Source organism: Solanum dulcamara, chromosome 1, assembly GCF_947179165.1.
Source record: "Solanum dulcamara chromosome 1, daSolDulc1.2, whole genome shotgun sequence".
Lineage (NCBI taxonomy): Eukaryota > Viridiplantae > Streptophyta > Magnoliopsida > Solanales > Solanaceae > Solanum > Solanum dulcamara.
In genome coordinates this window covers 2,326,703-2,342,034 of record NC_077237.1, presented here as the reverse complement: position 1 = coordinate 2,342,034, position 15,332 = coordinate 2,326,703, and the positions used below count along the sequence as shown (strand labels likewise).

The 15,332-nt window shown below is 37.6% G+C and overlaps 1 protein-coding gene across 2 annotated transcripts; it reads left to right on the top strand.

Annotated features, from left to right (window-relative positions):
• Positions 1-546: 546 nt before the first annotated feature.
• LOC129897057 (DNA repair protein RAD4) lies at positions 547-13,983 on the top strand. 2 transcript variants are annotated; one of them, XM_055973006.1, is made up of 15 exons: positions 547-703; positions 2,187-2,261; positions 2,403-2,527; positions 2,723-3,046; positions 3,150-3,242; positions 4,058-4,150; positions 4,233-4,334; positions 8,519-8,568; positions 9,609-10,343; positions 10,957-11,084; positions 11,165-11,238; positions 11,316-11,510; positions 11,604-11,756; positions 12,841-13,050; positions 13,262-13,983. In XM_055973006.1, the coding sequence occupies exons 1-15, from the start codon at positions 661-663 to the stop codon at positions 13,646-13,648; spliced, it is 2,787 nt and encodes a 928-aa protein (XP_055828981.1). In that variant the 5' UTR covers positions 547-660; the 3' UTR covers positions 13,649-13,983. The 2 variants fall into 2 exon arrangements, with proteins under 2 accessions (XP_055828981.1, XP_055828979.1); XM_055973004.1 differs by having other exon boundaries at positions 2,403-2,597; positions 2,727-3,046.
• Positions 13,984-15,332: the final 1,349 nt, after the last annotated feature.

Genomic DNA, 15,332 nt, shown 5'->3' with positions numbered 1-15,332 from the left:
GAAATTTAGATATGAATTTTTGATCTAATTTAACTACGATTAGAAAATCTATTCTTATATTACGTGTAAAATTAAAAAAATATCAATTTACGTATAATCCCAAACTACGAAGGAAATAACCACTTGCACAAAAGGTAAGTATATGCATGCATATCTTAGCCCTCTATCTCATGGAATGATAAGAAAATTGTTTCTGAAAGATCTGCAATAACTAAGTTAAAAAAAAAAGAAGTAGAAAACAAATAATTTAGCACCGTGTGGTCGAGTGGTCATTGAAGTGTTTGAGAGCTATTAGATCTCACGTTCAACTCTAGCAAAAAAAATATTAGGTGATTTTTTTTATTTGTCTTAGTCTTGATGGATAGAATTATCTGATACTTGTTGTTGATAGAAGGTGACACGTATATCATAAAATTAGTTGAAATACACAAAAACTGATTCGAACACCATCATTATTAAAAAAAAAAAACAAAAAAAAACAAAATTTTATCTCAATTACATATATTTTGGATATCATAATATAACAAAAGGGAAAAAAAGAAAAAAACACACAATTCTGCCCCTCCTTCCCGGGTTTTGGGAATTTCATAGGTTTCAACCGTACCAAACACGCGTGCCTCTTCTTCTTCTTCTTCTCATTTTGCTAAATTGATAGAAAAAATGCGAACCAGAAATCAGGCAAAGCGACAAAATCAATCAACTGGTATGTTCACAAACTCTTCAACCACAATTAAGAATGCATAAAAATTCATTTTTTTTGATTCTTGTTTTTCATTTTGTAGTATTAACACTATTCTCGTAGTTTCTTGTTCTTCAATTTCGGTTATCACCAGTGTTTTTATGATCCAGTTATGACATCATTTCTACTTTTCTCTGTGATTCAGTTTAGCAACTGATTAACCACATCAAAACATAACCAAGAATGCATTAAAAGTCGGTCTTTGGTTATTATATCTCATTTTTAGTTGGCTTAATACATAAACAAACATTAAAACTTGGCCTCAATTGGCTAGTAAGCGCTCTAACATTGATAATGTACATCTAGACACCTCAACTTGGTTTCAATTGACAACTAAATACTTCAACTCGTCCCCTATCTTGTGGACACCAGATGTTGACATAACATATAAATTTTGGAGTTATCTAGATGATCATTTTGTAAGGAGTGTTCAACTAACCCAGTGGAGATGAGTTGATGCGTGCAAATATGCATACTCAAAGTTGGAGCATTTACTTGCCAGCTGAGGCTAAGTTTGAATGTCTATTTACGTATTATGCCTTTTTAGTTTATTTATCCTATTCTTTAACTACCGCTTTAAAGGATTATCTTTTCCATATTTTTCTCTGAGTTTCAGTTTAACAAATGTTTAACTACACAACAAATCAAGAATACATAGAAAGTTCAAATCTTTGATATTGTTTCTCAATTTTAGTTTATTTTATCCTATTCTATGACTACCCCTTTATAGGATTATTTCATCTTTCTTCGCTAGTTGTCTATGGAATTCAGTTTATCAACTGGCATGTTTCTTTAATCACACAACATGCCAACAAAAACACAACCAGACAGCATAAAGTTTCAACTTTTAGATATTTGTTTCACATTTATTTGCTTCTCTGGTCCTTCTTACAATCCCCTTTTCAGGTTCTTTCGTCTTTCTTTGCTAGATATCTTTGGCATTCTGTTTATCAAGTGGTATTTTTTCTTTAACCAACATCATGACACCAAAACATAAGGAAGAATGTGCACAAATCAATCTTGGATTCTTGCACATATTCTTTTAGCTGGTCTCTTCTTTAAATTCACTATCCTATATGGGATCTTTTCATCTTTCTTTGCTAGTTATAGTTGGGATTCATTTTTTTGTTAGTAGCCCTTTCTTGGTTTGGGTTATAGATTTGGAAATCTTGTGGTTGAAGTGAAAAGCCGAGCGAGTACTCAATAGCTGGATCTGAGGCTTGTTTCTTTATTTTCAATTCATAACGTGTGTATTTTGATGATTAGTAATTTCTGTTTGTCTTCCCGAGTAGTGTCTTACTTGAAACAAACATTCATGAGTTTTGCAAATGACTAGTGACTAGGATCAATATGCTTATGCATGGACTTGTGTTATGTGCTAGTTTGTTAGTTTCATTACCCGGAGCACACTGAGGTCCAATTAACTTATGTGTTCCATTTTGGACAGCAGATGAAGACTCTTCGAAATACTATGATGAGATGGAGAGCCAAAGCGGCTGCAAAAACGAAGCCAGTGGCAATGGTTTGTTCCATTGCAATCGTTCATTATTAATTACTATTTTTTAAAATCTTGACAAGTAATTTAATATGCATTGACAATAATAGTAGAGATTTGAGTACTTTAAGGTTGAAACTACGTTAAGAATAGCACGCTTGATTTCAGAAACTCTTGCAAACATATCTCAAGGTGCAGTGGGGAAACTTTTGCAACGAGTCAACAAGTCACGTGGCTCTCGGGGTCTGAAAACAGATGATAGTTACCTACGCAAAGAGGATACCATGGGCGAGGTTTGTTTGTTTCTTTCTCTATCACTTCAGTTAGGCAATGTACTGAGTGAAACATTTCCTTCAGGAAGAGGTATCTCTTTGTTTCATAGTGCTGAATAATCATATGTGGGTTCCATGTGTTTCGGATGATGATTTAGACATGAACTGCATTTGTATAATAGATTTCTTAATTTCTATTGTGTTTTATATGTTTAGCCAGAGAACGGATCAAGGGAGGCAGAAAAGCAGCTTACTGGTACTACAGTTGTAAGGACTACATTAGATGCTAAATGCTGCACTACTGATGTGTTACAAAATGTGCCATCGGAAGTGGAAAATGGAAGTACATATGTTCACTGTCAGAGTATTGAGAGGGAAGATGAACTTGATGGTATTGATTGGGAAGATGGGTCAGTTCATACTTTGAAGTCTGAAAGCAATGTTAAGGAAGATACAATCATTGGTGTGACTGTTGAGTTTGATGCTCCGCCTGATCCTAGTAAACAGAAGACAGTACGCCGAGCAACTGCTGAAGAAAAGGTGGTTTGAATATGATAGAGAAAATATATGATTACCGTGATCTATGATTTTAATCCCTTGTTGGACGTGCATCAAGTTATACTCCCCCCCCCCTGAATTACAGGAATTGGCTGAGCTTGTGCATAAGGTTAACTTGCTTTGTTTACTAGCAAGGGGCAGATTGGTAGATAGCGCTTGCAACGATCCTCTTATTCAGGTTCTTTCTTATGTCTGTAGTTTGATATTCTTTCTCCCAATTGTCACTAATATTAGCATGTACTGGTATTTGATGTGCCAAACCTCCTAACAATTATTTTATTGGATTGTTTTTTATTCTTGACTTGAATCCACCCCACGTACCAGGCTCCAAGAAAAAGAAACAGAAGATAAATAAAACAGGAAAGTTCATTCCAACTTTGGGGAATTAAGGAATTCTACGTCAAGAACAGTATAATTCTCTGTTTTCCGTAGTCAACTAGGCATGGGTGGATGGAGAAAATGATGAAACAGTAAGAGGGAGTAAGATGACCTTACTTTTTAGAAGTTTTGCCAAAATTTTCTGCATGAAATTATATTTCAAACCTAAGGTAGTTTTGAGGAATATATGAGTGGGAGTGAAAATTACAAAGATGTGGAAAATTGTGTAGGAAAATCCTATTTTATGTCTAACTAGATTAGTCATCTTTCACCTTTCTTGCTGTTATGGACTTATAGTTGTGATATGTGTTAAACTTAGAAATTGTGTAAATTTAATGTCCATATGATTCTACAACACAGGATCACTGTGAACTTTATGGCTATGCATACATAATCTCAGATAATTTCAATTTTCATATGTTTTTTTCGGCAACTCTCATTTATTATGACATTAATCTTTGACTTTTTTTCTTCGAAAAAACATTAATATTTGACTTAGCATGTTACACCTCTTCTGTCTGCATGATATGGAAATACTGGTGAGTTTTTGCCTTTAAATTGTACGCTTCAAGTACTGATACTTATACTATATAAGAAATTACTTACTTTTGCCAGGCTTCTTTACTTTCACTGCTGCCCGCACATCTGCTGAAATTGACAGATGTTCCAAAACTTACTGCAAAGGTGCTATCTCCTCTTGTCGATTGGGTATGAGTTACTTGTTATCATCATAACTGCCCTTTGATATACAAGTTTCATTGTTTTATTTCACTTTTACCACTGGATGCAGTTCCACAGTCATTTCCGTGTTAGAGGTGCAAATGATACGGAGAAGCCATTTCATTCAGCTTTGGTATCAACTCTTGAGTCCCAGGAAGGGACCCCAGAAGAGGTATGTTTTCCTTTGTAAGCATTTCCTCCTTGTTTTGCCTGTTCTGAGCATAGCTTTTTCCGTAACATTCCATGCTTTCTTGGGAAGTTCTTGCGTAATGGAATAAGGCTACCCTGACATTTGACATGTTTCCTCTACATCACATGTTTACATCTCTGCCCCATCATATATTTGCGTCTTCTTGCTTTAGGATATGAATAGGGGTAGGCATAATTCACCGGAAACTGAGTTACTGAGCAGAACCGGGAATTTTGGTAATTCGGTAACTGATACAGTATTCGGGAGTACAACAACCACAAACCCAGTGTAATCCCACTATGTGGGGTCTGGGGAGGGTAGAGTGTACGCAGACCTAACCCCCACCTTGAAAGGTAGGGCGGCTGTTTCCGAAAGACCCTCAGCTCAAGAAAGGAAAACAAGATAAAAGGTCAGATAGGGCCAAACATATCGAAAACAAGATAAAAACAAGGAATACCAAAAGCGAGGAAGCCATGGTAGAATAGTACGGAAAGAAAGAGGCATTAACTACTATAAATAAATAAGATAATCAAAGTACAACGTCCCCACACCTATAAGCAGCAATAAAATGCAGAAATCAAATGGCAATAAACAAATGAGCAGAACTACAACTACTATGGTGTAAGGATAAGTCACCTAGCCTTTTATCCTAATCTGAGTTCTCCACAACCTCCTATCTAAGGTCATGTCCTCGGTGAGCTGAAACTATGCCATATCCTATCTAATTACATCTCACCAATACTACTTCGGCCTTCTTTTGCCTCTCCTGAAATCGTCCATAGCCAGCCTCTCATATCTCTGCACTGGAGCATCTGTGCCTCTCATAACTCTGCACTGGAGCATCTGTGCCTCTCCTCTTCACATGCCCAAACCACCTCAGCCTCGCTTCCCGCATCTTGTTCTCCACCGATGCCACTCCTACCTTGTCTTGGATATCTTCATTCCTAATTCTGCCCCTCCTAGTATGCCCACACATCCACCGCAGCATTCGCATTTCCGCGACTTTCATTTTCTGAACGTGAGATTTTTTGACAGGACAACACTCCACCTCGTATAATAAAGTCGATCTAACCACCACTTTGTAGAACTTGCCTTTAAGTTTTAGTGGCACTTTCTTATCACACAGCACTCCGGAGGCGAGCTTCCATTTCATCCACCCTACACCAATACGATGTGAAATATCGTCGTCGATATCCCCATCTCCCTGTATAGTAGACCCAAGATACTTGAAACTTTCTTTCTTTTGAATGGCCTGGGTACCAAGCTTCACTTCCTCGTCAGCCTCATGTTGTAGGCCACTGAACCTGCATTCCAAGTATTCTGTTTTGGTCCTACTCAATTTAAATCCTTTAGACTCCAACATCTGTCTCCAGCCCTCCAGCTTATCGTTAACCCCATTGTGAGTCTCGTCAATCAGGACTATGTCATCCACGAACAACATACACCAAGGCACCTCACCTTGTATTTGTCGCGTTAATTCATCCATCACCAAGGCGAATAGAAACGGGCTAAGAGCTGATCCCTGATGCAACCCCATCATAACAGGGAAGTGCTCTGAGTCTCCTCCTACAGTCCTTACCCTGGTCTTAGCTCCATCATACATGTCCTTTATCGCTCTAATGTACACCACAGACACACCTTTAGCCTTCAAGCATCTCCATAGGACCTCTCTTGGCACTTTATCATAGGCCTTTTCTAAGTCAATGCATACCATGTGCAAGTCCCTCTTCCACTTCTTATACTGCTCCACCAATCTCCTTACAATATGAATTGCTTTTGTAGTCAAGCGCCCTGGTATGAATCCAAACTGGTTCTCTGAAATAGACACACCTCTCCTCACCCTCATTTCCACCACTCTTTCCCACACTTTCATAGTGTGACTTAGCAGCTTGATACCTCTATAGTTGTTGCAGCTTTGAATGTCTCCCTTGTAAGAGTACACGGAAATATTGTACTCTACTTCCATTCTTCCGGCATCTTCGCTGTCTTGAGAATGACATTAAACAACCCAGTCAGCTACTCCAATCCTATCCTACCTGCATTCTTCCAAAATTCTCCAGGGATCTCTTGGACGCAAGCTATCCTAATTCTCCTCTTCTTAAGAATCTTAACTAATTCTATGGACTTACCCGATAAAGTCCCAATATTCCAAGACCCTACTCTCAACCTAGAAGCTCCCTCAACCCCCTTAGCCCCCCCAACCCTAGCCCCTGATGCCAACCGAGAACATGATCCTAGTCTACCATCCCTCACCAAAGTCAGTAAGGCAAATAAACGCTAGTGAAAGGTTAACCTAAGACAAACGAAGGATCACTACTAAAGCACAAGTTAGCAATAGTCTATAAACAGTTAAATAGGTATTTAATAAGGTTGACCAATAAAATTTATGAGGCTAAAAGACAGGAAATGGGCTATTGGAGGTACCAACTCCAAGTAAATAAAACCTGTTCACCACTGAAAAAATCTCTGTTTGCCGCCGGAAATGCCGTTCTCTGCCGGAAAATATTGTTCATTCACCGGAATCACTGTTCACCACCAGGAACTGCCAGAGAAACTCGAGTGCCTGTGCAGAAACTGCCCAGAAATCTACTGCAATAGTTTCTAAGTAATGCTTCTGCTGCTGCCGAAACACTGCCGCTTGTCGCCCGTGCCAGAGTACTGTTCACCGGAGTTACTGGTCACCAAAATTACTGTTCGCCGCGACTGCTGCTCGGACTCCACCTGCAATGCGGGACCAAAAGAAAACCCCAAAAAAGGGAAAAGAAAAGGGAAGGCTAGGGGGAGGAGCGAAACCACCCAAACCCGACTATGGTGGTACGGACCTGCAGTGGTTGTGGAAAGCAGTAGAAGGAGGAGATGAGAGGAAGAGAGTCGGTACTACTGAATACTGAAGTATTTTAGTCCATTACATTTTTCCAATTATAGGCATTGCCTTACTCTTTTGTCAGATTATCTATTTAGCTCAAGTGGTGATATGATGCCTTAAATAAACTGAAGATTCACAGTCAATTGACTTTGATACATGGCAGTTTTTCTTATTTGTTATTATAACCGATCAAATTCTCTCTCTCTAACCTTGTGTACAATTTTCAAGAATTTTCACTTTCTATTTAGAAATTAGTCTCTAATTATGGAGCCAGAAGCACAGTGATCAACAAGTTAAAATTTCAATGCTCCAGAGAGTTGAAATGCTAGTTGTTTTCTAGGTCACTGTCCCATTCAAATCAGTCAGTAGCCTCATAGCTATTACTTTCCATTTCAACCTTTCTATACTCTCTGAGTTCCTATTTAAATATGTAAAATTATTGAGGGAAAAACAAGCTGTGGGTAGAAATATAATTAATGGACAGTGGTAGGAGTAATTCAGACTTTAACGCAGAACTAATTGGGTGTTTAGAAGAGGGGAGATAAGGAGTGTGGTTGATGTGAGTGAAATAAATCAGGCCAACCAAAAGAGTGTGTGTGTGGTGGTGGTGGGGTGGTAAAAAAGAGTTGTGGCCTTGTAAGGGTGAGGTCTATATGCAATTACCGACTTACTGTACTGGGATTTCCTGTACCGAAGTTTGGTTTACCGTACTGGACCAAACTCTGAAAGTTCGATATTTGGTATCTACTTTCAATTACCGATTACCGAAACCGAACTTTGAAAATACCGGACAGAGTTCTGAATGTCCTCCGCTAGATATGAATCAGATGGCTGGAGACTAGGTTGCATGCTTATCATGGTAGACATAAGCAGTCTTATTGTCACAGGAGATCGTAATAGTCAATGATGGTTGCTGCTGAAGAAAATGGTGTAACTTTTGCTTTTCTGCTAAAGTCACTAAATTTAGCTTGCAATTTCTTGTAATTCATGGCAGATCCGCTTGTGGAAGTTTCTCAGACAAGAAGTTGAACAACCTACCCTGTTTTTGTGTTTGTCCAATTAGATAGTTCTTAAGTTCGTTGTTTTCCCTTCTTGTCTAAAAAAAAAAGAAAAAAAAAAGAAACTGTGGTCATTTGGATATGGTGTAATATCATGGTTAATTGCTTAAATTTTGGAACCTACATATTTAAAAGCAGAATTAGAGGCTGTGCAGGCCTCTACATCTTGATAGAAGAAACAGTGATTAGTATGTTGCCCATTGATCTTAGAAACAACCCCTTTTCTTTTTTTATTATTACAGGTTGCTGCATTATCTGTGGCACTGTTTAGGGCTTTGAATCTTACCACCAGGTAAGCTACTATTTTTCCTATTCTTATTGCAACTAAATAGCCTCTATTGTTCTTTGTACTAACTGTTTTATTATTTATTACTCTGGCTTCTGAATGACGATATGTTTAAATGCTCTAAGTCCTAACTTGTTGTCCATGGGGATTCATGTCAATGTGTAAGTCAGAGGGAGGGAGGGAGTTGAGCTGTGTAGAGCATTTAAACTTTGAAACTGTCTCAAGTCAGTTGGATTATTTTTATGACTTGTGTTCCCCAGTTCGTATTAAGTGAGTTCTGTTTCTCATTTTTCTGTTACATATTTAGTTAGTTGCTAGAGCTATTGCATCGTTATTTTAACACATTTATCAACGAATTGACTATTGCCAGAGTAAGGAAGTGAATAAATATAACCTAGCTAAGTTCTGACAATTCAAATTCCCCCTGGCTTTTGACACATTTGTGAAAGTTCCCTTCTGCAGACTTTATTTTTGGTAACAAGTGGCATGGTCTAGGAAGTTAGGTGACAATCTGATGCACAATTGATTCGTGGAGAAAGTTAATCCAGGAGGTTACTCAAGGAAGATGAAAACTAGCTCTGGAAAATCGAGAGCTTAGTTGAGAGAGATATTAGAAGAAGAAAGAAGAGATTTGTATTTCATCAGATGCCTTACAATGACTATTACAATCGTACTTATACTTGCATGAATGGATACAGCTAATCAAAAGAATGAGTCTAACAGACTCTAACAGAAATCCTAACTAACTTTCCAGTGAACAGTAACTCCAACTAACTTCTGGAAAGGTAACTAACAGATCCTGTACTCAACTTAAGGAACCTGGTCCCTACTCTTAATCCTTGCATCAATACCTTGCATTAGATCTCCCCTCTTGTACAGGTTCTTTACTGCGTTTCAAACATGAAAACCCCCTGGTGGTATACTGAAAGGACAATTTAAGTTGCTTATTTTTTCTATGATCTTGCAAGCTTTAAGAAAGCCCCAAAGATAGCAAGTTTTTAATCTCATGAAATTACCTTCAAGATATCTGAAGACATTCATTGCAGGTTCGTATCAATCTTGGATGTGGCTTCCTTGAAGCCTGAAATTGAGAAACCATATCCCTCTGGTCAAGGCCCTAGTAGGGCTGGTAGCGGGATATTTAACTCTTCAACATTGATGGTGGCTGGACCAAAGCGTTCTCCTCTCTCTTCTGCTAAATCTATGGCCAATGACAAGCATAATGTTTCCAATAAGACTTCAACATCTGCTGGCCAAGCTAACAATGACAAGTCTAGAGAAACTATTACAGATAAGTCTAATAAAAGAATGTCACCATCAACATTAGATGCTCAGGGTGATTCTAATGATGCATGCATTATGAATAGAGAGCGGCCAAAGAGAAAAGGGGATCTTGAATTTGAGATGCAGTTGGAAATGGCTCTTTCTACCACTGCAGTTGAAATTGCTAGGAACACTATGGTCTCAGATGTGAAGGATGTAGAAAGTACTTCATCAAATGTATCACCGTTCAAAAAGAAGAAAATTAAAGCAGAAGAGTGTTCAACTTCCTCTCATGGAATATCAACTGCTCTTGGATCTAGGAAAGTAGGGGCACCTCTATACTGGGCAGAGGTCTACTGCAGTTGTGAGAACCTGACTGGGAAATGGGTGCATGTTGATGTCGTAAATGCAATCACTGATGGAGAGCAAAATGTGGAAGCTGCAGCTGCTGCATGCAAGTTGCCTTTAAGATATGTTGTTGCTTTTGCTGGAAATGGAGCTAAAGATGTGACACGCAGGTTTCCAGTTCACGCTGCTTTAGTGTAACAAATTTCATTTAGTGCTGTAGTTTCTCTTAGGTTTAGTTCTGCTAGTCATCGTTTTATATATAATCATAATCATTTTATCTGCAGCATAATACTCCTCTTTATGGGTTCATATTTTATGGTTTGTCCATCTTGATTTACTCCTTGGTTTCATTACTATATATTTACTTTTTTCATACCATCATTGTTTCACATACAGAATCTTAAACCATCGTGTCTTTCCCTTGTCATTTTTTCCTTGTTTTACCCCTTCCCTTCATAGATGAGGTGCAAACCATTGTTACTTAATCATCATAGTTCTCATTCCATACCCAACTTGTGGGATCAGACTGGGTATGTTGTTGTTGTTGTATTATTGTAGACCTCATCATTTCGTTTATGACCTAAAGTACTCTTATTATTATCATTACACTTTATTTTTGCTTTACTCTTAAAGCTATGATAAACCCGGAGCACTTTTTAACGCTTTTCACCTTTGATGACATTGGATCAATTCAGAAGCTTTTAAATTAATTGGAAGAGTCTGTAAGCATGAGATTAACTGGTATATGCTTCTGCCTAATACATCTTTCAATTTTCTTGTCAGGTACTGTACAAAGTGGTACAAGATAGCATGTGAACGAGTCAACTCAATTTGGTGGGATGCAGTATTGGCACCATTAAAGGAGTTGGAGTCTGTTGCCACCAGTGATGTAGTTAATTTTGCACAAGGAGGTAATGATTGTCTGCTGGATATGTGTGAACATAGTGCTAGAGAACTCATGCAAAATTCTTTACACGGAATTCTTTTACAGCAACCAGGAGCTATCTTGAAGATATGGAGTTGGAAACTAGGCAATTGACTGAACCGCTTCCAACAAATCAACAGGTATAACAAACACAAGTATTTGCTAAAATGTGACACATTGTACCAATAAATTTGTTTTGAACTAATTTTTTCTGCAGGCTTACAGAAGCCATCAACTATACATAATTGAAAGATGGCTTAACAAAAATCAGATACTTTACCCCAAAGGACCTGTATTAGGTTTTTGTTCTGGTCATCCAGTATACCCACGATCCTGTGTACGAACACTCCAGAGAAAGGAAAGATGGCTTCGCGAGGGGCTCCAAGTCAAAGCTAATGAGATACCGGCAAAGGTTTGTTTGCACATAAATCTTTTGTGTGTCTGCATTATAACTTTTGATTGTCCACAACTCCACAAGTACCATAAGCTGCTCTTTTATGCTCAGGTTCTGAAGCGTTCTGGAAAGCAGAACAAAGGACAGGATGTTGAAGATGATGATTATGGAGAGGGGGATTGTGGAGGAACTGTCGCCCTCTATGGACAGTGGCAAACTGAACCGCTGTTTCTTCCTCCTGCAGTAAATGGCATTGTTCCTAAGGTGAAGCCTTCTAAGTGATACACATGTTGAGAAAGTTGAGATTTATTTGGGATTTGAGTTTTATGCTAAATTATAAGCTATAACAAAATAAGATCAATATTTGTTTGGAACCATGCTTAGATAGACTATTTTCCGCTTTTCCCATCTGAGAATCTCCATCTGCTCTAAGTGGGTGCATGCTGGAATCTTATGTTAGCTTGATTGTTTAAAAGACTGTCTATTTTCCCTTTGCATCTTCATCTTTCTGAAAGCCCAGATCTGCATTAGTCCTATTTCAGGTTCAAATCCTCTTCAGTAAGGACCCCTTTTATCCTTTCACAACATCATGTAAAGCTCTGTAGTTCTTTTGACAGATCCATAGCATCTAAACCTTGTTAATCCATCTAGTTTATCCATCTTTCATATAGCTAATTCTCATTTCGTTTAAGAATATTTCATTTTCAATAATGAGTTAAAGACAGAGGCATCTGCCATTATTTGAGTCATGACAGACTTTCCACGATCCTAAGTCTTAGCTACTGGTAGTTCCATTATCATCATTCCCTTTGGATTTCTCTCCCAACTAAGATAATTTCTTTTTCCCTTTACTTCTTGACATGGATAAACACTTAAATGACATGGATAAGTTATTGTTCCCATATAAGAGGATATATGTTGAATATTTTCAATATTTTGTGTATAGTTAAAGGCAATTTGTTAACATCCTTCAGATGTGCTTTATTAGTCCAATCGTACACACCACAATTAAACAGATCTTATGATGAGTTGAAAAGTACTAGGCTTCAATCTGGAGAATAAGCAGTTCTGTGCAATTTTCCTCTTCAACTACACTCATTGACATCGTTCAAATATTGCTTCTGGTTTGTTTGTTGGCTTCTTGAGATGGTTTTGCTTGAGAAGGTTATCTGTTCCTGTTCACACATTCATGTCATGTTTATATGTACATCATTTCGCTTCTTTTCTTATATGTAGAGATGGAATAATTAATAACAAGATTTAGCTCCTCAGTTTTTTGGTTTATTTGCCGATCTTGTCTTTATGGTTGTTTTCATCTAGAATGTGACTGTTGCTGGTTTTTTTCTAGAATGAGCGTGGTCAAGTGGATGTCTGGTCTGAGAAGTGCCTTCCACCCGGTACAGTCCACTTGAGATTGCCAAGGTTGGTTCCTGTTGCTAAAAGGCTGCAAATAGATTTTGCACCTGCTATGGTTGGATTTGAATTCCGGAATGGTCGATCTCTACCTGTTTATGAGGGGATTGTGGTGTGTACCGAGTTCAAGGATGCAATTCTAGAGGTAATTAAATTGCATAACTGGAATATATTTTCATTACTTCATTACATATTTGAGGTCCTTCATAATGGGGGACCAATCGTGTTTCTGTGGCAAAATTCACCTTCATGTTTCAAAACTTTTTCTTTCAAATGCTATCAAAGATGTCCAAAACTATTACTGTATTTGGAGCAATCCGGTAGAACTAATGTTGAATTCCTTGAGATGTTATCAGGCATATGCAGAAGAAGAGGTGAGAAGAGAGGCCAAAGAGCGGAGGAGGACTGAAGCAGAAGCTCTTTCCAGGTGGTATCAGCTTCTTGCATCGCTCATTACCCGACAGAGGCTGCATAACTGCTACGTAGATGGGGCATCCTCACAATCAGCAGTCAATATTGCAACGCCCAATGATAAATCCTCCTTACCAGCTGGTGGCAGTGAGAACACGAGGAGCGCCCATCAAGAAGAATCTGAGATTGCCAAATCTAATAGTCCATCAATTGTACTTGCAGAAAACCATGAGCATGTATTCCTAGTAGAAGATCAGATTGTTGATGAAGAAAGTTCAACAAGGACGAAACGATGTCGTTGTGGCTTTTCAGTTCAATATGAGGAGTTGTAGAGCTTTTAATCTCTCAATTTTAGTATGAGAAGTTAGAGAACTTTTTATTCTCTAATTTTATCTCATGCAAGTTGGGTTGTAAGTTGAGGTAGATAGAAATACTAATGTATGATTTATGTAACATCAGATCATGACTTAAACAATCTGTGTTTTGTATAATATCGGTTTGAGATGAGCTTAAGTAACGCGATATGGTAAGTGAAGATTCATGTAACTATATAACTGACCTCAACTTACGTGGAATCAAGATGTGGTTGTTGTGTAACAGGAGATCATGAAACATGTGTATGCTTCCTACTATTGTCCAAAAAAGGACAATATTTTTCCAATTTCAATTACTTATTTTTTCTACTTCAACCAAATACCATCCTTTTATGAGAGCTAACTAGTAAGGGTAATAAAAAAGCTTAATACATAAATAAATTTTAACTTGATTTCAACTGACAAGTTAACATTTAAACTTTGAGAATACACTGATACTTCAACTTGGTTTAAAGTGATCCCATAAACACACGTGAAATGTCATGCAAGGTGTCGTGTAGAATGTCATGTAATTCATGCGAAATGCCATGTAGGATGAGTGTGCTTATGAGACCAACTCAAACTAAGTTGAGGTGTCTAGATGTGTGTTTTTAAAATTGAGGTGTTTATTTGTTAGTTGCGGCTAAGTTGTGGTGTCTATCCACAAGTGTTATGCCTAATAAAAATGTGGTTTTTTTTGTTGGTTGTCCCTTTTTGGGATAGTTATTCAAAAATGAAGCATTTTTGTAAAGGTTTTTTTTTGAGCATACTAAAATTTTATGAAAAAATGTTAGACCACAATCTTTCGTAAGATATTGAAATATTAAATAACGGTCTAATATTTTGCCAGCAAGATTAAGAAATATATGAGCAAATATTAAATTCGAGTCTAACATTGTCCGGAAGTGCAATTACCTAAAGATTATATTTGCACAACTTAGAAAGGGGTTCTTAGAAAGGGGAAAATCTAAGACTTAGAAAGGGGTCCCTTTACTTCTACCACAAAATAAGCAGGCCAAGATTATACATACAATTATACTAAGAGGAAACTTTGATGCTGACCATACTCCAAGATAGGATCTTTATTATCCAACAACATTTTCTGTTAGGAAAATATTTCAAATACAAAGAGTGGTCCATCCAAATTACATATGTCCTAATGCAAATAGATATTGTATACTTAGTACTCCTTCCAAAATTCTACTTGTATGAGCTCATATATATTATCGATCATAATTTTTTCCCAGCGACCTTGGACACGGATGACTCCACCAGTACCACATACTCCCTAAGTTTTCACGTGTTTTGCAACATATCAAGTGTAATTTCACAAATGAAATTCGGAGAGAATGATGTGTACGCAATCTTGATCTTATGAAGATAGCTTATAAAATATCCTAAGAAATTTATTTAGTCTTTTCCAATGTACTTAAAAAAAGTTACAACCACACTCTTTCACCATCTTTGGGTACAGAAGAAGATTCCAACAATAAGTTGCAACCAAGGACTTGTTGTAATGCATATAAGATTCCAAACCCAAGTGGGGACCTTAAGCAACTTTGACAAAGACTATCTAGATTTTTTTTGTACATATGATGTTTTTGGTTCACATAACATGTCACAAATCCACTTTCCCACTGTCTCCATTTTTATATCAATCCCT